A 19,618-nucleotide genomic window follows, 5' to 3' on the forward strand; every position below is an offset into this window, starting at 1 on the left:
GAGCTGCAGGATCCCCGTGTGATCCCGGTCCAAAGGGATGCGGGATCCTGGAGCAAAAAGCTGCAAGGATTCCCAGTCCAAAGGGATGCGGGATCCTGGTGCAAGGAGCTCCACGATCCCCATGTGATCTCTGTCCAAAGGGATGCAGGACCCCCGTGCGATCCTAGTCCAAAGGGACACAGGATCCCGGTGCAAGGAGCTCCATGATCCCCCCGTGTTCCTGATGAAAAGCGATGCCCGATCCTGGTTGACGGGACTGCACAGCCCGAATACAGCGCTGCCTTCACCTCCCGCCCCATCCCTCCCTCCTCTCCCGACCCGTTTTTGGGGTGAAACCCCCCACTGTTGGGGATTTAGAAAAGCATTTTGGGGGAGGAACTCCCCGTTTCAGGGAAGGAAAGCACCAAGCCCAAACTCCTGCCGCGGCCCGGGCGGGGACTACAAGTCCCGGCAGGCGCGGACTGCAGCTCCCGGCGTGCCCGGGGCCGGCGGAGCGGAGCGAGGGCAGCGGAACGGGCCGGGCCGCGCCGCGCCGGGCCGGGCGGGCGCTGCTGCTGCCCTCCCTCGGCACGGGGCCGAGCCGGGCCGAGCCGAGCCCAGCCGGGCCGGACTGCGCCGAGCCGAGGAGCACAACCGAACCGTGCCGAGCGCAGCCGAACCCAGCCGAACCGAGCCGAGGAGCCGAGCTAAGCTGGGCCGAACTGCGCCGAACCGAGCCGAGCCGAGTGAGGCCGAACCGAGCCGAGCGCAGCCGTACTGAGCCGAGCCGAATAGCCGAACCGAGCCGAGCTTAACCGAGCCGAGTGAGGCCGAACCGAGCCGAACCGACCCGAGCGCAGCCGAACTGAGCCGAGCCGAGGAGCCGAACCGAACCGAGCCGAGCCGAGTGAGGCCGAACAGAGCCGAGCGCAGCCGAGCCGAGCCGAACCGAGCCGAGGAGCCGAACCGAGCCGGGCCGAGAGCAGCCGAGCGAGGCCGAGCAGTCCCGAGCGCAGCCGAGCGGAGCCGAACCACTCCGTGTCCTGGCCGTTCCCCACGGGTGAGTGCAGGGCCGGGGGTCCCGGCGGAGCGCGGCCCCCTCGGGTCCGAGCCCCCCTTGTAGGGGTGATACGGGATTGCTGGGGTGCTGCCCCCCCGTCCTGCGCCATCCCGGGGCGCTTTGAACTCGTAGTTGGTTTTTTTTTTCCCCCTTATTTTGCAGTAAATAACACCCCCGCCCGCCGTGCCTCCCCTCGCCCCCGGCAGCGGCCCCCGGGAGGCTCCAGCCCGGCTGCTCGCGGGGCGCGGGGGGTTTGGGGGTCTCCGGCAGCTCATCCCGGTGCCCCCTCCCAAAAAACCGACGGTCCCGGGGGCTGCCAGACTCCCGGCAGCTCGGGGGGACCTGCCCGGGTCGCTTTTCCCATCGGGAACCCCCCTGAACACGGTGCTCCACGCGTGGGGAAACTGAGGCACGGATGCTCCAGGACACCCGCGGGGGTCCCGGGTTTGGGGAAACAAAGTGGGACCCCCCCTTTTAGGGTCTCAAAAGATGGGAAAAGTTGGGGGACCTCGTGTCACACGGCTTTTAGGGGGTCACCAAGAGGACACACAGCGTGTGTGTCCCCTCCTCCTCCCGGGGAATTTGGGGGGGGGGGGGGCATAAAGGGGGCCGCCCCGATTCAGCCGCCCGATTAATTATATTCATGAATTAATTGCGAGGCAGGAAAGGATTACGCAGCCCTCAGAGCTTCGGGCAGTCAGATGATGGGGGGAAATTTCCTTAAAAAAACCCCACACCAAAAAAAAAAAACCCAAAAAAACACAAAAAAATAGAACCACGAAGAAAATCTGGTGGTTATTGTGCTCTGGTAAGATAAATAAATAAGCCGGTGCGAGTCCGGGGAAAGCAGGGCCTGTTTCCAGGAATCCCAGCGCTCCTGCGTGTTCCCGGCCCTTGGGGCACGGGGGTAGTTGGTGTTTTTTATATAACACGGTCCGGCCGGCAGCGAAGGGAGCCTTTGGGGGGGTTATTTTTTCTTTTCCCCCCCCTTTCCTCTGTTCTTCCCTGCCATGTTTGCTCGGCTTCATGCACGGCTGCTCCGGCCCGAGCTGGGAACGGGGCTGGTTTCTCCCAGCCCGCTCTCGCTCACCTGCCACAGGAGGTGCAAAAACCGCGCCGGGGAACAGCAGGGATTTGGGATTTGGGATTGATTTGGGATTTGGGGGCGGTGGCTGGACTTGGGGAAGCGCGCGGATTCGGGTGGGGATGGTTCAGGCCGGCACGTGGAGGGGAGCCCGGTGTTTTCCCAGGGAGATGCTGCGTTTGCTTCCTGAGGGATTCTGGGCTGGCTTTTCCCGAGGGATGCCGGCCCTGGTGTGTTTTCCCCAGGGATGCTGGCCCTGGTGTGTTTCCCCAGGGATGCCGGCCCTGGTGTGTTTTCCGAGGGATGCCGGCCCTGGTGTGTTTCCCCAGGGATGCCGGCCCTGGTGTGTTTCTCCAAGGGATGCCGGCCCTGGTGTGTTTCCCAAGGGATGCCGGCCCTGGTGTGTTTCCCAAGGGATGCCGGCCCTGGTGTGTTTTCCGAGGGATGCCGGCCCTGGTGTGTTTCCCCAGGGATGCCGGCCCTGGTGTGTTTCCCCAGGGATGCCGGCCCTGGTGTGTTTCCCAAGGGATGCCAGCCCTGGTGTGTTTTCCTAGGGATGCCAGCCCTGGTGTGTTTTCCTAGGGATGCCGGCCCTGGTGTGTTTCCCCAGGGATGCCAGCCCTGGTGTGTTTTCCCGAGGGATGCCAGCCCTGGTGTGTTTCCCCAGGGATGCCGGCCCTGGTGTGTTTCCCAAGGGATGCCAGCCCAGGTGTGTTTTCCTAGGGATGCCGGCCCTGGTGTGTTTCCCCAGGGATGCCGGCCCTGGTGTGTTTTCCGAGGGATGCCGGCCCTGGTGTGTTTTCCCCAGGGATGCCAGCCCTGGTGTGTTTCCCCGAGGGATGCCGGCCCTGGTGTGTTTTCCGAGGGATGCCGGCCCTGGTGTGTTTTCCGAGGGATGCCAGCCCTGGTGTGTTTTCCTAGGGATGCCGGCCCTGGTGTGTTTCCCCAGGGATGCCGGCCCTGGTGTGTTTTCCTAGGGATGCCAGCCCTGGTGTGTTTTCCCAGGGATGCCGGCCCTGGTGTGTTTCCCCAGGGATGCCGGCCCTGGTGTGTTTTCCCGAGGGATGCCAGCCCTGGTGTGTTTTCCCCAGGGATGCCAGACCTGGTGTGTTTTCCTAGGGATGCCGGCCCTGGTGTGTTTTCCCAGGGATGCCGGCCCTGGTGTGTTTTCCTAGGGATGCCGGCCCGGCCTGGCCGCCCTTATCAGTCGGAAACTGCGGCGGGGTGGAGCTGGCGGCAGCGGGGCCATCCAGCATCCGGGCGTTCGGGATGGAGCCCTGATCCCAGCCAGGGCTTTTATGGCTTTTTCCGCGCTTCACGGGCACCGAGCTCACAGCACGTGCGTGCTCCTGGTCCCCCCTGCCCTGCCCTGCATTCCCTGTTTTCCTGTGGAAGTGCTGTGGGGAATGGGAAGAGCCCCTTGGGATGATGTGAGGGTGGGGTGGCCCGAGCAGCACAACAGGCAGGGAAATGGGGCTGGGGAGGTCACGCTGGGGGTGTCGCCTTCCAAAAATCCAGGAAAAACATCCTCTGGCTCCTCCCGTGTGTTGGAATGGGGAGCTGGGGGTCTGATGTGATGGGATCTCATCCTTGGATTGATGTCTCTCCCTCCTTTCCTGGGCTGCAGACAGCAGGGATACGGAGCTGCCACATCCCTGTCCCCTCTGTGGGGACAAAAACTCCCATCCGGAGTTTTTGGGGGTGGTTTTAGAGGGCGCCTCAAAGCTGGACTGGCTGTTCTGTCACTGCCCTGCGTGGGGTTATCCCATATCAAAGAGGAAGTGGGCAGGGGGAAGCAGCGGTGTCCTGGGCGTGGGGCAGTGCCACCACACGTCCCTGTGGCAGTGCCACCACACGTCCCTGTGGCAGCACCGTGGCATACGGTGGTGGTGGCTGTTCCCTGACAGCTTCCCAGAGCCCCCTGCTCGCTGTGGGATCCCAGGAGGATCCCAGGAGGATCCCAGGGAGCCAGCAGTGGGTGTTTGACAACCCCATAGAAGAGCAGAGTGGGCTCGGAGGTGCCAGGTGTGCTGTCACACTGCCCTGTGGTGGCCTTCCCGTGGTGGCACCACCTCCGTGAGCTTTTCCAAGCTGTGTGATCCCGGTGGGATGACACTGGTGACTCCGTGGTCATCGTCACCGGCGCTGTGACACTTGGAAGGGGCCATGTCCCCCTGACCACACAGGGATTATGTGCTCATCCCTTTTTTCCTCTCGCTGGCACGTCCAGGAGCAGCCTCGATGGCTCTTCCCAAATCCATTCCAAGGATCGTCCATCCTCCTGGCGCCTGGCTTGTGGTTGGAGCAGGTTTTCCGTGCGGATTTCCCTGCACGGGGGTCCCCTGATGTGGAATTCCGGGGAATGCCGGAGTCCCGTGCTCCAGGATGAGCTCTGGGTGCTGCTCCTCACCTTCCCAGGAGGCTGAGAAAACCGGGAATGCTCCATGTCTGGAGGCCCGGGGGCAGCTCCGGGGTGGGGAGTTTTGGGGAGGTGAGTGCTGCAGAGCCGGAGCAGGAGCGTTGGGATGGGCACCGTGGGATGATTTGGGACGGGCTCAAGGTCTCCCAGTGTCCCACAAGTTGTACCACCTTATCTTTAAAGCCTCTTCCAGGAGTTGCCCCGGGGAGTTTTGTCACCTTTCCCCCCGAGCTCGTTCGGCCCCAAACAAACTCCCCACACCCTGAGCTCTGCCTCGCTCCCCTCCTTCGGTTAAACGGGTGCAAAATCCGGATTAACCTGAAACTCCCGGCGTGGGGACGGCCAGGGCAGTTCTTGGAGCCTCGGGGACAAGCGAGTCCTGGCTCCTGCCCAGGCCGTGCCCTCGGGATTTTGGGGGGCAGCCGCAGGGAGTGGGAATATTTTGGGAGGGAATAAATGAGGAGGGGAGGGGGGGGCTGCACCCACCTGGCACACACGGGGAGCGTTTCCCAGGGGAACACTGCTGCCAGCTGAGCATTTTGGGGGGGGGGGGGGGTGAAATGGGCAGGTTAAAGGAGAAATCCCAGCCTGGTGGGAATAAAAAAAAAAAACCCCAACCCTCTGTGCTCCTCCTGCACGGGTCCAACCGGCACAACGTGCCCGGGAGAGGCGGCACCGTGCCAGGCCAGGGGCTGGGTTGGCAGCGGGGGCTCCCCAGAGACCAGTTTGACCTTCAGGGAGCAGGAAAGCTGAGCCTGGCAGGAAGGAGGGCACGGCACAGACCTCTCCTGAGCGGGTAAAGCGGCGCTGGGGAGGGCACGGCGAGCCCCGGGCGGGTTTTGGGAGGGCAAGGCACGGGGATGTCCCCGATTTGTTTATTTTTCAGGCTGTGGGTGCTGGTTACACGAGCTCTGCCTCCACCGAGACTCGGGGCTGGACACCGTGTTGATAAATATAAATATTACCTCCCTGCAGCAGCACGGAGCTGGCACGGAGAGAGGGAGGAGGGATGGGGGAGGCGCTGGGAGGGACTCTGGCGCTGGGAGGGGGGCGCGGGGTGGCCGCTGTCGCCTGGCGCTGGTGGCACCGTGGGCTTGGGGCGCCTGGAGATGCTGGTTTTGTGGAGCATCGCCACTTTCTGGGGTGGTTTATCCCCACTTTCTGGGGTGGATTATCCCCACTTTCTGGGGTGGATTATCCCCACTTTCTGGGGTGGTTTATCCCCACTTTCTGGGGTGGATTATCCCCACTTTCTGGGGTGGATTATCCCCACTTTCTGGGGTGGTTTATCCCCACTTTCTGGGGTGGATTATCCCCACTTTCTGGGGTGGTTTATCCCCACTTTCTGGGGTGGTTTATCCCCACTTTCTGGGGTGGATTATCCCCACTTTCTGGGGTGGATTATCCCCACTTTCTGGGATTATCTTGCCCCACTTTCTGGGATGGTTTCCACTTTTTGGGGCTGTTTATCCACCACTCTGGGATGGTTTCCCCCAGTTTCTGAGATAGTTTCTCTCCACTTTCAGCGACAGTTTCTCCCCACTTTTTGGGATAGTTTCTCTCCACTTTGTGGGATGGTTTCTTCTCACTTTCTCGGATGGTTTCTCTCCACTTTCAGGGATGTTGTATCCACGCTTTCCGGGATAGTTTCTCCACACTTCTGGGGATGGTTTCCACTTTCTGGGATCGTTTATCCCCACGTTCTGGGATGGTTTCCACTTTTTGGGATAGTTTCTCTCCACTTTCAGGGATAGTTTGTAGGATTTTGGAGCGGGTGGCGGTGCTGTCCCGGCCCTCTGGAGCCGTGTCTGCCCGGCTGGATCCCGGTGCCGTCCTCCCAGTTCCCCCGATCGCTCATTTCTGCGGTTATTTTAAAAAAAGCCAACACCCAAATCGCCCGCAGTGACCCGGGCCCGGGGTTTTCTCTCCTTTCCCGGGATGTGGAGCAGGACCTGGAGCCCGCCCGTCCCCTCCAAGGTCACCGCGGTCCCCTCCTCTGTCCTGATTAATCGCTCCCCGCTGCCGGGGTGCTGGCTCAGCCCATCCTCCTGCCTGTTCACACTTTTATTTTTAATTGCTACGGGCGGGGGCGAGGGGGGGGGAGGCCGGGGAGGGGGCAGGGGCTGTGAATTCCCATGAATTCCCAGCCCCGTCAGTCGGACAGTGATGTTTCAATCAGGGCTCTGCAGCTCCTGCTCAACCTCGGAGGGTCTGGCAACCCCAAAACCTCTCCTTTGCTTGCTGCTTCTCCCTCTCAGTGCTTGGAGTGCGGGGAAGGAGCCTCTGGATGGGGCTGGGATGGTTCCCAGGGATCCCAGGAACTGCCCCAAAGGTTTCCGTGGTGGGAAGGAGCCTCTGGATGGGGTTGGGATGGTTCCCAGGGATCCCAGGAACTGCCCCAAAGGTTTCCGTGGTGGGAAGGAGCCTCTGGATGGGGTTGGGATGGTTCCCAGGGATCCCAGGAACTGCCCCAAAGGTTTCCGTGGTGGGAAGGAGCCTCTGGATGGGGCTGGGATGGTTCCCAGGGATCCCAGGAACTCTGCCCCACACAGCTCCTGGGTGGGAAGAGTTCCACGGATCCTAGGAACTCTGCTCCACGCAGATCCTGAGTGGGAAGGAGCCTCTGGATGGGGTTGGGATTGTTTCTAGGGATCCCAGGAACTCTGCCCCACACAGCTCCTGGGTGGGAAGGAGCCTTTGGATGGGGCTGGGATGGTCCTGGGGATCCCCCTGCCTCTCTCCCCACACCCCAACCCTGCCCTGCAGTTTCCAACCTCCCCGTGCCGTGCCCAGCTGGGTGATGATCAGCAGCCTTCCCTCAGCCCTGTGGGTTTTTTGGGGGGTGGAGGAGAGGATTTTTGGGGTGGGGAGACACCAGAGCAAGGCTGTGTGTGTATTATTAACCCCTCCATGGCCGCCACGGCCAGCTGGGCTCTCCTGGCGCCACCAAGGAAGGTTTTTATGGACTTTTCATTCCGTGACACCGTGACAAAGGACACGTGTGGCATCAGGGCCTGATCCTTCTCCCTCCAGCGACTCCCTGAGCCCTGCGGGGTGGGCCAGCCTCCCCTGGCTGTTCGTGGCCAGCCCTGCTGATGTTTTCCTCCCCTCCGTGGTGGATCCCTGGGGCCTTTTCCCTTTTCCCGGCGCGGTGTTTAACGCGGGGCAGGGAAAACATTTGGCCTCTGACCCAGCGCCCGTGAACGACGTCCCGCTCGCTCGGGCGTTGCTGAGATGCCGGCGCTAAAAACAGTCCTGGTGACTCAACCCCTCGTTCTGCTGTCAACTGACCCCGGCCGGCCTCTGCCAAGGCCCTCCTCTGCCTGCTCCTTCTCCCTCTCGGGCCTGCGTGCTCCCAGCGCGGGGAAGGAGCCCCTGGATGGGGCCGGGATGGTTCCCAGGGATCCCAGGAACTCTGCCCCAAACATTTCCTGCGTGGGAAGAGTTCCAGGGATCCCAGGAACTGTCCCAAAGAGCTCCTGGGATGGGAAGGAGCCTCTGGATGGGGCTGGGATGGTTCCCAGGGATCCCAGGAACTCTGCCCCAAACATTTCCTGCGTGGGAAGAGTTCCAGGGATCCCAAGAACTCTGCCCCACACAGCTCCTGGGTGCAAAGGAACCTTTGGATGGGGCTGGGATGGTTCCCCGGGATCCCAGGAACTCTGCCCCAAACATTTCCTGGGTGGGAAGAGTCCCAGGGATCCCAGGAACTCCGCTCCACAGCTCCTGGGTTGGAAGGAGCCTCTGGATGCGTTCAGGATGGTTCCCAGGGATCCCAGGAACTGCCTCAAACATCTGGATGGGAAGGAGCCTGGATGGTTCCCAGGGATCCCAAGAACTGCCCCACACAGCTCCTGGGTGGCTGATGGGGAGGCTGTTGCTGCTCTCGGGGGTTGGAAATGGGGTTATCCTCCTGTTTTCCCACCCAAAAGTTGGATGGGATCTCTGGAGCCTCTGGTCCCACCTCGTGGCCGGCGTTGGTGTTGGATCAGGGTTTCCAAGGATGGTTTGTGGGGAGGAATCCTCCCCTGAGCCCCACAGTCCTCCCTGGGGCTGCCCACCCCGAGCATTCCCAGGGAGAGGAGCGATTCCTGCCGAGCCCTGGCCCTGGGGGTGCCCAGCAGGGCACAAACCACCCCCGTGGTGGCCTTGCCGAGGGGGCTGAGTGTCCCCAGGGGCTGGAGGGAGCCCAGGGATGTGCAGAGCAGCCCTGGGGTGTCCCCTGTGTCACACAGGTGTCCCTGTGGCATTGTCACCCTGGGGATGACCTGGGGGTGCTGGGGGGAGCCCGGGTGCTGCTGGGCTGGGTGATCAGAGTGGTTGGGGACCTTAAAGTTCAGCTCATTCCATGGCCAGGGACACCCTCCCACTATCCCAGGGTGCTCCAGCCTGGCCTTGGACACTTCCAGGGATCCAGGGGCAGCCAACAGCTTCTCTGGGAATTCCATCCCTGCTCCCCCCAACCCTCCCAGGGAACAATTCCTTCCCAATCTCCCATCCATCCCTGGCAGTTGGAAGCCATTCCCTGTGTCCTGTGCCTCCAGGCCCTTTTCCCTCTCCCTCAATTCTCTAAATTTTGTCTTTTCCAGCCTCTTTTCCACCCCTAATCCAGGTTCTCTGTGCCCCCACTCTGGGCACACGGAGGGTGAGGGATCCCCTGGAGTGACAAGGGACAGCTTTTGTCCCTCTGCATTTGCAGAGGTGTCCCTGCAGCCCCCAGGGGACACACCCAGCCCTGTCCCCTGGCCTTGGTGGCAGTGCCATCAGTTTTTCCACGCTTTCTCTCAGCCCTGCTGCTCGCTCCTGTGCTGCAGTGACCAAAACAAGCAGGTTTGGGGAGGGTTTTGTGCAACTTCCCCCACCCTGCACCCCGCGTGGCTGCTGAAAATGGCAAAATGAGGAACACGGGGCTGGCCCGGAGCGAGGGGGAGCTGTGACCTGCTGGCCCTGCCACCTGCAGGGTCCCCAGGCCCTTCTGTCACCTGCAGGGTCCCCAAACCCCTCTGTCACCTGCAGGGTCCCCAAGTCCCTCTGTCACCTGCAGGGTCCCCAAAACCCTCTGTCACCTGCAGGGTCCCCAAGTCCCTCTGTCACCTGCAGGGTCCCCAAAACCCTCTGTCACCTGCAGGGTCCCCAAACCCCTCTGTCACCTGCAGGGTCCCCAGGCCCCTCTGTCACCTGCAGGGTCCCCAAATCCCTCTGTCACCTGCAGGGTCCCCAAACCCCTCTGTCACCTGCAGGGTCCCCAAGTCCCTCTGTCACCTGCAGGGTCCTCAAAACCCTCTGTCACCTGCAGGGTCCCAAGTCCCTCTGTCACCTGCAGGGTCTCCCAGCCCCTCTGTCACCTGCAGGGTCCCCAGGCCCCTCTGTCACCTGCAGGGTCTCCCAGCCCCTCTGTCACCTGCAGGGTCCCCAAGTCCCTCTGTCACCTGCAGGGTCTCCCAGCCCCTCTGTTCTGCACCCAGCCTCATTGTCCCCTGTCCCCACACAGCAGAGCTGTCCCCAGGCTGGGGCCCTGGTGGGGTGGCTTTGTGGGTACGTGGTGAGGTGACAGCTCGGTGACAGCTCGGTGACAGCTCGGTGACATCGGAGCAAACCCTGGGCTCAGGGCTGGCTGTGCCTGCCCGGGCTGGGGTCCCTTGTGCCCCCCCTCCCCCGCCACTCCCGTGTCCCTCCCCAGCCCGGGGTGTTGGAAAACGAAAAAGGAGGAAGGAAGGAAGGGAAGGCTGGGCCGGCCGGTGGCGAGCAGAGCAGCAGGGCTGTTTTCACTTCTCTCTTCTCCTTTTCCTTTTCGCTGCCCCTCGGCTGGGGCTGCGGGTGGCTGGACGGTCCCTGCCCTGTCCCCTCCTCCTTCCCCCGGGGGTCCCCTCTCCTGCCTGAGCTGCTGATCGATTTTTCCGCTGCTAAAACGGCCGCATCGACCGGGAGATAACACACAGCGGCGACTGGGGCCTCGTGCAGTGAGTCCGGGGGCTCTCAGCTCGCCAGGGCACCGCTCCCCGCTCTCACAGCGGTGGCAGGAGGTGACACTGGCCGAGGCCACCCGGTGCCACCTCCCCCGGGAGGGTAACGCGATCCACCCGGGCTAAATCTGGGAAAACGGCCTGCGGGCAGCTCGGATTTGGAGCCTGGGGACAGCCGGGTGGCTCGTCCAGGTGTTGTGTCCCTTCAGGTGGCGCTGGCTGTGTCACCAGCCTGGCCCCCGGCGTTGCGGGGCAGCGCCCGATGTCCCTTCGGCACGTCCTGGCGGTTGCTGGGCAGCCACCCCCGTGTCACCACCGAGTGTCACCAGCGGCTGTCACCGCGGGGCTGGGGGCAGCTCACGGGGCTGGGGGACAGCTCAGGGGAGTGAGGGGACAGCTCAGGGCTGTGTGAAGTCCTGGAGGGGCCGAGGGAGGGCTGGAGCAGCTCTGGGCATCCTCCGGCTGGAGCCACCCCCGCGTGCCACCCCGGGACGTCGGGTTCTCGCTGAAATAACACCCGCAGAGGGAAAGGCGAGGAAGGGCCAGAAATAACCGCGCTGCTGAGCGGCGGCAGAGGTGTTTGGAAGGGGAGATGCATTCCCTGGCTCCGGCCCCGCCGTGGGGCTGCGGGGTGCTGGTGGAGCCCGGCTGGAGCCTGCACAGCCCCGTGCGCTCCAGACAGGAAAAGCAGAGTCGGGATGTGGAGAGGGGCCGGGGTCATCCGGATTTTCCTTCCCTTTCAGCCCCTCCATCCCCTTCCCAAAGCTCCATCTCCCTCTCCAGGCCTCCACCACGATGAGCCCGGGAAAACCTCTCCTGGTTTTTCTGTCTCCCCACCCTCGCTCCCTCCCCGCGCCTCTCTGCCGCCTCTCCAGCTTTTTAAAACGCTTCCCAGCTGTCCTCAAGGAGGGGAAAAAACGCTGGAGAGCTGATTCTTGTGGGCGTTGCAGCCTCCCGGGACGAGGCTGGGTTCTCCCAGCAGGGACCAGGCTGGGGCTCCCGCTGGTGCTGGGATGGCTCTGGGCGCCCTCCCAGGAATACCGGGGTGGAGGTGCCATTCCACGGGCTCTCCTGGCTGTCCCCGTGGGTCAGGGGAGGGCGGGAGGTGTCCCCAGGGTGGGACGTGAGCCTCGGGTCCCCTCCTGTCCCCATCCTGTCCCGCTGCCGCCCTCCTGGCGGGGCTGACTCAGAGCGAAAGCAGAAGCTGCTCGGCGTTTTGGGGGCTGGGGGGGGGAAGCCAAGCAGAACCAAAGGGGTTATTTTAAACCTGACCTAATTTCCCCCCAGCTCTCCTCACCCAAGTTAAGCCCTGGCCACCCTTCCCCATCCTCATCCTCGTCTCCTGCAGCTCTTCTCGGGAGCTTTTGGCTCTCCCAGCGCCGTTTTCTGTGCCAGGCTGGGTGGTGGCAGCGGGGCCAGCAGGGCTCAGGGGGGGCTGTGTTGTGTGGGTGGCTGTGCCTTGGCGTCCTTCCCGTGACACCCACGGGTGCCAGCCCCTTCCTGAGAAAAGCCTCTCGGCCTCCCCTTCATGTCTGGGGTTGTACATCCCCCGTAGGCGTCACCTGGGGGTTTCCCCCTAAATTCAACCTTGGTTTGGGGTTGTACATCCCCCGTGGGCATCATCACCTGGGGGTTTCCCCCTAAAATCAGCCTTGGTTTGGGGTTGTACATCCCCCGTGGGCATCACCTGGGGGTTTCCCCCTAAATTCAGCCTTGTTCCATCCTCTGGGGCTCTCACTGGGGTCTTTTTCACCCCAACACCCCCTTATTTCTCCTCCCCACCGTGCCCTCCTCCAAGGCTGTTCCCACATCCCCCTTTAACGAGGCTCCAGCGGATGGCTGTCCCCGGCTCTGGGCTCCCATCCCCCTCCGGACAGGCCACCATGGCTAATTAATTCCCGTCCCCTGGCCGCTCAATAGCTGCTCTTGAGCTGTGTAATCGCGCTGCCGTGTCCGCGCTGCCTTGATTTAATTTCCCCTCCGGGTAGCGCGTGGCACCGGCTCCGGGTGGCTGTCACCTCCGCCTCCGAACCCGGCGTTTAAACGAGCCAAACCCTCCGGATTCCTCTGGGGTTTTTATTTCCCCCCCTCCTGCCCGTTCCCCTGGCAGCTTTTCCTGCGCTTCCCTGGGATGCTGCGCTCCGGAGCCCTGCGGCACGTCCCGCGTGGGAAAGCAGCGCCGTGGGAAGGCTTGGGCCGGCTCGCCGTGCCCCGGCGTCCCCCACCCTCGGCGGGCCGCCGTCCCCTTTGTCCGGGGGAACAAGGGCCGGTCTGTGCCGGGCGGGTCCCCCCCGTCCCCGCGCTCGCGTGCCGGCCCCGCACAGAGCTGCCCTTGTTCGCCCCGCGCCCGAGCCGGCCTCGGGCACGGGGGGTTCGACCTGCCCCCGGCTCCTGGCACCCGCCGGCCTTTTCTTCCTGCCCTTCCCTCCTCGCTTTCTCTTTCCCTTTCTGGCTGCTGGGCTCGCTCTGGGTTCTGCCGTCGCTGGGAAGTGGCTCCGGGGTGAGTGCTCAGGCTGCTCCATCGGGGTTCCCTCCCTGCCAGACCCCGATTTCCTCCCTCTCCTTGTCGGTCCCGGCTCTGGGCGCCCTTCCCCATCCTCATCCTCGGCAGTTCCCCTTCTCTGGAGCTTCCTGGGGGGTGCTTTTGACTTTCTCACTGTTGTTTTCTGTAAGGAGGCAGCTGTGGGGGGGGTCTCACAGCCAGGCTGGGTGGTGGCACCGTGTCCTCCTGCTCTGTGACAGGAGGGCAGAGGCATCCAGCCAGCCCTGGGCTGATCCTCCTGGATTAGCCACGAGCCTGGGATGGAGCAGGGCTGGCTCCTGAGGTTCCTCATCCTGATCCTCCCGGATTAGCGGGTGCTCTGGGGATGTGTGTGCCTCAGTTTCCCCGCTGTGACGCGCCGTGTCCTCCTGCCAGGCTGACCTGCGTGCCAGGCGGGCCGGTGGCCCCCAGCCCCGTGTGTCACCATGGCGTCCCGCATCGGGCTGCGGATGGAGCTGATGAAGCAGCAGGCGCAGCAGGAAGCGGAGCGGGAGCGGGTGCAGCAGCAGATGATGATGAGCTACATGCAGCAGCAGCGCATGCCCGTGGCCTCCAGCCCCGCCATCAACACCCCCGTCCACTTCCAGTCCCCACCGCCCGTGCCCGGAGAGGTCCTCAAGGTACCCTGGTGTCCCCACCCCTTACCCGGCTCTGGGATGACCCACTGGGGTCCCTGATGGGTTTTGTCCCCACGGGTCCAGTCCTACTGTGATGTCCCCACCCCTTACCTGGCTCTGGGACAACCCACTGGGGTCCCTGATGGGTTTTGTCCCTGCAGGTCCAGTCCTACTGTGATGTCCCCACCCCTTACCCGGCTCTGGGATGACCCACTGGGGTCCCTGATGGGTTTTGTCCCCACGGGTCCAGTCCTACCGTGGTGTCCCCTCCTCTTACCCAGCTCTGGGACGACCCACGGGGGTCCCTGATGGGTTTTGTCCCCGCAGGTCCAGTCCTACCTGGAGAACCCCACCACCTACCACCTGCAGAAGTCCCGGGACAAGAAGGTCCAGGCGTATCTGTCGGAAACCTACGGGAACAAGTTCGCTGCCCACGTCAGCCCCGCCAGCCACTCTCCCAAGCCGCCCCCGGCCGCGTCCCCCGGCGTGCGGCCCGGCCACGTCCTGTCCTCCTCGGCGGGCAACAGCGCTCCCAACAGCCCCATGGCCATGCTCAACATCGGCTCCAACCCCGAGCGGGAGGTGAGGAGTGTCACCGGGCCGCTGGGGACACGCCGGGGTGCTGGCAAGGGCAGAGGAGCCCACGGGAGCTTGTCCTTTTCCCTTGCAGTTCGATGAGGTCATCGATGACATCATGCGCCTGGATGACGTTTTGGGCTACATGAACCCCGAAGTCCACATGCCCAACACGGTGAGGGAGGGGTGACAGCGAGGGGGTCACACAGCCCTGTCCTTGCAGGTACAGAGGTGGCACCGAGGGCACCTTCTGCCACATCCCTGCAGCGGTGCCTTGGTGGCAGCCCGAGCCAGCCTTGTCCCCAGAGACAGCAACACCCACGAGGATCAGTTCTCCAGCTTTTTCCCCCCTTGAGGACAGCTGGGAAGCCTTTTAAAAAGCTGGGAGAGAGGCGTGGGAAGGGAGTGAGGGTGGGGAGATGGGAGAGCCAGGAGAGGTTTCCCTGCCTGGAGCTCCCCCAGGGCAGCACCGTGTCCCAGCTCAGATCCATGTGGCAGCTGGTTGCCTCCCAGTGGGATCCATCCTGCCCAGCCCTTCTCAGATGTGATTCCTCTGCCCTATTTTAATGTTGGCCACGGGAGGGGATCAGCTGTGCCTTTTGAAGTCCTGTTTGCTTTCCTGCTCTGCTGAAAGCTGCTTGAAGGACCTGGGAAGACAATTCCACCTGGCCAGGCTGTGCACTCCCATCCCAGCTGGGCGCGATCCCGGTCCCCATGGAGCTAACCCAGGTGTCCCTCTGCTTTCCAGCTGCCCATGTCCAGCAGTCACATGAATGTCTACAGCGGGGACCCGCAGGTGACGGCGTCACTCGTCGGTGTCACCAGCAGCTCCTGCCCCGCCGACCTCACCCAGAAGAGAGAACTCACAGGTAGGTCGTGGTCCCAGAGGGAGTGACGGAAATGGGGCTGCGCTGTCCCCATGGGGGCACAGAGGCTCCAATGCCAGCCCGGGGTGCTGGTGGGGTGAGGAGCAGCCTTGTCCCCTCTGGGTGACACCCTGGGTCTCTTGCAGATGCCGAGAGCCGAGCCCTGGCCAAAGAGCGCCAGAAGAAAGACAATCACAACCTGAGTGAGTTCGGCCCTGCCTTTCCTCTCCTGACCCCACAGCCTCTCCCCATCACTGCTCATCCTCATTCCCACTTTCTCTCAGCTGGGTCCCCCTTCCCATCCCAGCTGACCCTCAGGAAAGACCCCCTGAGCCCCTCCTTCCTGGCTGTGCAGAATGGGGTGCAGGAGACACCCCAGTGTCCTCCCTGGGGGGACATCAGGCCAGGGATGGAGCAGGGTTGGCTCCTGAGGTTCCTCATCCTGAGCTCCCTGATTCCAGAGGGTCTGGCTGGGGAGCCACAGAGGGATGTGGGACATGAGGGACATGTGGGACATGTAGGAGGGACACGGAGCCTTCCCTGCTCTTGCTGCCTCCTCACTTCCATCCCTCTCCTCACCCGCAGTCGAGAGGCGGCGAAGGTTCAACATCAACGACCGCATCAAGGAGCTGGGAATGCTGATCCCCAAAGCCAACGACCTGTACGTATCCACGGCCCCTGCAGCACTGGGATCACTGGGATCACCGGGATCACCGGGGGCTCCTTGGTGGTTGGAGGAGGGGTGAGGGCACTGCTGGCACTCAGGTCCATCTCTTTTCCCACCCTGGGTGACAGGGACGTGCGCTGGAACAAAGGGACAATCCTGAAGGCGTCCGTGGACTACATCAAGAGGATGCAGAAGGACCTGCAGAGGTCCCGGGACCTGGAGAATCACTCGCGGCGCCTGGAGATGACCAACAAGCAGCTGCTGCTCCGCATCCAGGTGAGCTTCCCTGGGCTCTGCCCTGTCCCTGCTGCACCCCAGCCCCTCCAGCCCCTCACTCCTGCCCCGCCGAGGGCATGGCCAGGGCATCTCCTGCTTCTTTTTGGCACCAGGAGCAAAGTCTTGTGACAAACCTGATGTCAGAGGCTCACTGCAGCGTGCTGAGGATCACCACAGACCCTGCAGGGCCTCCTTCCCTGGCAGCTTCTCAGTCCCTGCCACCTCCAGGAATGTCCCTGTGCGGTGTCCCCGAGTGCCACACGCCCACCAAAGCCCCTCTGTGTCCCCTTGGCAGGAGCTGGAGATGCAGGCACGTGTCCACGGGCTGCCCACCTCCTCGCCCTCGGGCGTCAACGTGGCCGAGCTGGCTCAGCAGGTGGTGAAGCAAGAGGCCAGCGGGGACGAGGGGACCCTGGAGCCACTGCTGCCATCCCTGGACCCCGAATCGCAGCCGCAGCCGGCGCTGCCCGCGCCGCCCCAGTCTCCCTATCACCAGCTGGACTTCACCCACAGCCTGAGCTTCGATGACGGCTCCCAGGGCTTCCCGGACAGCCTGGAGCCCGGCCACAGCTCCTCCTTCCCATCCCTATCCAAGAAGGAGCTGGACTTGATGCTGATGCAGGACACGATGCTGCCGCTGGCCTCTGACCCCCTGTTCTCGGCCATGTCCCCCGAGGCCTCCAAGGCCAGCAGTCGCCGGAGCAGCTTCAGCATGGAGGACACGGACATGCTGTGACCGGGGAGCTGCTGGGGCAGCGCCAGCTTGGGCTGGGCCAGTCCCAGGACACTCCTGGCAGGAGGAGGAGCCCGTCCTGCCCCGTGCACTCGAATCTCCCCAGGAGTACCTTTGTCTATGCAACGGGGGGCTCGGGCCGGCTGCCGCCGCGTCTTTCCGCAGCTTCTTTCTGCCAGGAGCGGGAATGGACCTTCCTGGCTTTGCCCTGACTGCAGATTCCACAGCCTGGCAGCGAGATCCGGGCTGCTTTTGCCTTTCAGCAGAGCCCTGCCGGCCTCTCGCCCTTCCCCCGGGGCGGTTCCTCGGAGCCTCGAGCCCCCGGGAGCGCTTTGTGTCCGCTTCGGTGTCTCCTCGCCTTGCTCTGGGATCCTTCATCCCCACCCTCTGGAGTCTTCCCCAGCCCTTGGATGCTTCCCAGTCCATCCAGTCCCTCCTTTCCGGGAGCACCCGCTGTCTCTGGGGGTCACGGGAGGGTGACAAGGTGTTAATTAGTGCGTGTTCATTAACGGCACCGCCGGGGGTGTTGCCTGCAGGAATCCAGAACATCTGGAACTGAGGGGTTCGAGGCTCCACCAACCCCCTGGGACACCCCCCCCCAACCTTATGGGGCAGCACCCACCACCCCAAAACCTCTGGGCAAGGCTGCCAGGTGACCCCGAGGTGTCCCCACAGTGTCTGCGCCCCGTGACACCGAGCCCCGGCTCTTTCCTGGGAGGATAAAAGGGTTTTTACACTCCTGTCTTTTCGGGGATACTTGTGGAAAGTCCTGCCCCACGTGGGCCTGAAGGTGCGGGCTGTGAGCAGGGAGTGGTTTGTGCCAGCTGCCAAACCTGAGCTTGGACTCCGGGGGGGTTTTTGTTTCTCTTCCCAGTGTCACCAGTTTGTTGCCCAGCTCTGTGCTGGGGGAGCTGCTCTGGGCTCTGCCTCACGTCCCGACTTCCCAATCCAGCTGGGAGGGAGCTGGGAAGGGCAGGGGGACACTGGTCACAGGGAAAATCCTCCAGGGATTCATACAGGGAGAGGAGGAAGGGTGGAGAGAAGAGGAGAAGGGAGGAGAGGAGACCCTTTGGTGGTGACTCTGGTCACTCTGTCCCCCCTGGGGTGTCACAGATGTCCTGGAGGGGACAGAGATGGCCCTTGGGGGGCTGGATTTGGGATTGGAGGTGGGGGACAGCCCTGGAGAGGGGACGTGAGGGTGTGGGGAAGTGTGGAAGGAGGAGAGGGAGGAAGAGGGAGGAGGAGTTGGGGCAGGAAGGGACCTGAGGGGACACTGGGTGACCAGAGAGGGGCTCCAGGTGCGCTCACCTGGGGAAGAGAAGGATGCAGGAGACCTCAGAGCCCCTCCCAGGGCCTAAAGGGGCTCTGAGCTGCAGGTCTGGGGGTGTTCACAGGAGGCCTTGGCACCCTTTGTGTGCTGCCGTCAGTGCCTGGAAAGAGAATTGTCCCCACCAGGGTCACCCCTGGCCCTGCTGGGGACCTGTGGGCGTGGGAGAGTCGCAGATCTGTGCCCTCCTGAGGGGCTGGGTGGGTGCTCCAGGGCAGGAGCACAAATTCCTGCAAGAAATTGGGATTATTGTGGCTTTAGGGTGCCCTTGAGCAAGGCCTGGCCACTGCTCAGCACGAGATGTCTCCCCTGGCTGTGAGTAAACAGTTGTGGATTATAATTACTTTTTTTTTTTTAATCTTTTTGGGAGTTTTGTTTGTTTTTCTTTTTTTTTTTTTTTAATGCACTGTGCTCTGATTAAAAAATTTTACTACTGTTTTATAAATAAATGTATAAAAGAATGAACTGGAATGGAAGAAGAAATCATTAAAAATATATTTATTTACAACATCCCCGGAGCGTGGCAGCTGCTTCTTTGTCCTGGAGGTTGGGTCAGCACCACCTCAGGGTTCTGCAAAACCCTTCTGGGTGCTGGGACTCCGGGTCCAGGCAGGTTTTAGGGACTCTCCTGCCTAGTGCAAGGGGGGGGGAAAAAAAAAATCAACTTTTAAAGTGTCCTGCTGAGCCTGTGCCTGGCAAAACTTATCCCAAGCCACGTGTGCAGCCCCTCAGCCACGTGCCAGCTTCCCGCTCCCCTCGGTGCTGGTGTTAAACACACACAGGAGGGGGAAAAAAAGCAAGAAAATCCACCTTAAATTAGACTTCCCAGGCTGGAAAATCACAGGGGCTTATCTGGGAAACTTTATTAAAAGGAGAAGGAGGGGAAAAAAGAGCGAGAAGAGGCTGAAGGTGGTGGTGAGGGAGGGGAGAAGGAGCCAGCGGTTCCAGACACTTTAGAGAGAGAAGAGGAAAAAAAAAAAAAAAAAAAAAAGAAAGAAATCCCTGATTTGATTTATCAGGGGAGCGTGAACACTAAATAGAGAACAACGCCTGAAGTGTGAATTATTTCCTATATTAACACAGAGAAAAACTGATAGCCTTTTCATGTCAGGAGAATAGCACGAGGGGAGGGAGGGGAGCCAATGACATTGTTCCAGCCCGGGCTTTGCTCACTCTTTATCAGCCTTGAGATCAAAATTTATTCCCAGGATGAGGCCCGCGGCCCGGCTGAGGCCCTAGAGATTTTTAAGGGCCTAATTAAGAAAACAGGATGAAAATGGCGAAATAAGAGGGCAATTTACTTCTTGCAGAATAGGGAGATCAAATCAACTTATGAGCAATTAATGTGCACAAGGAGAGAATAAAGGGATGCCGGGATATGGAAGAGGGGCCTCATTTTAATGACATGCTCTGGTGTTGGCATAGAGGATTACTCTGAAGGTCAGATGGAGATTGAAACGACCTTGCAGATTCTTAACCCTCCTTCCAATTAACAGAACCAACTCAGAA

At 62.0% G+C, this 19,618-nt stretch overlaps 1 protein-coding gene across 1 annotated transcript; it reads left to right on the top strand.

Annotated features, from left to right (window-relative positions):
* Positions 1-522: 522 nt before the first annotated feature.
* On the top strand, positions 523-18,619 carry TFEB (transcription factor EB). Its single transcript, XM_066204177.1, has 9 exons — positions 523-1,039; positions 13,423-13,667; positions 13,992-14,246; positions 14,335-14,415; positions 14,989-15,109; positions 15,253-15,309; positions 15,692-15,767; positions 15,902-16,049; positions 16,345-18,619. The coding sequence occupies exons 2-9, from the start codon at positions 13,473-13,475 to the stop codon at positions 16,783-16,785; spliced, it is 1,374 nt and encodes a 457-aa protein (XP_066060274.1). The 5' UTR covers positions 523-1,039; positions 13,423-13,472; the 3' UTR covers positions 16,786-18,619.
* Positions 18,620-19,618: the final 999 nt, after the last annotated feature.

This window comes from Chamaea fasciata, unplaced genomic scaffold (genome assembly GCF_029207755.1).
Source record: "Chamaea fasciata isolate MVZ Bird 193981 ecotype frontalis unplaced genomic scaffold, bChaFas1.0.hap1 SCAF_25, whole genome shotgun sequence".
NCBI classification, from domain to species: Eukaryota; Metazoa; Chordata; class Aves; order Passeriformes; family Sylviidae; genus Chamaea; species Chamaea fasciata.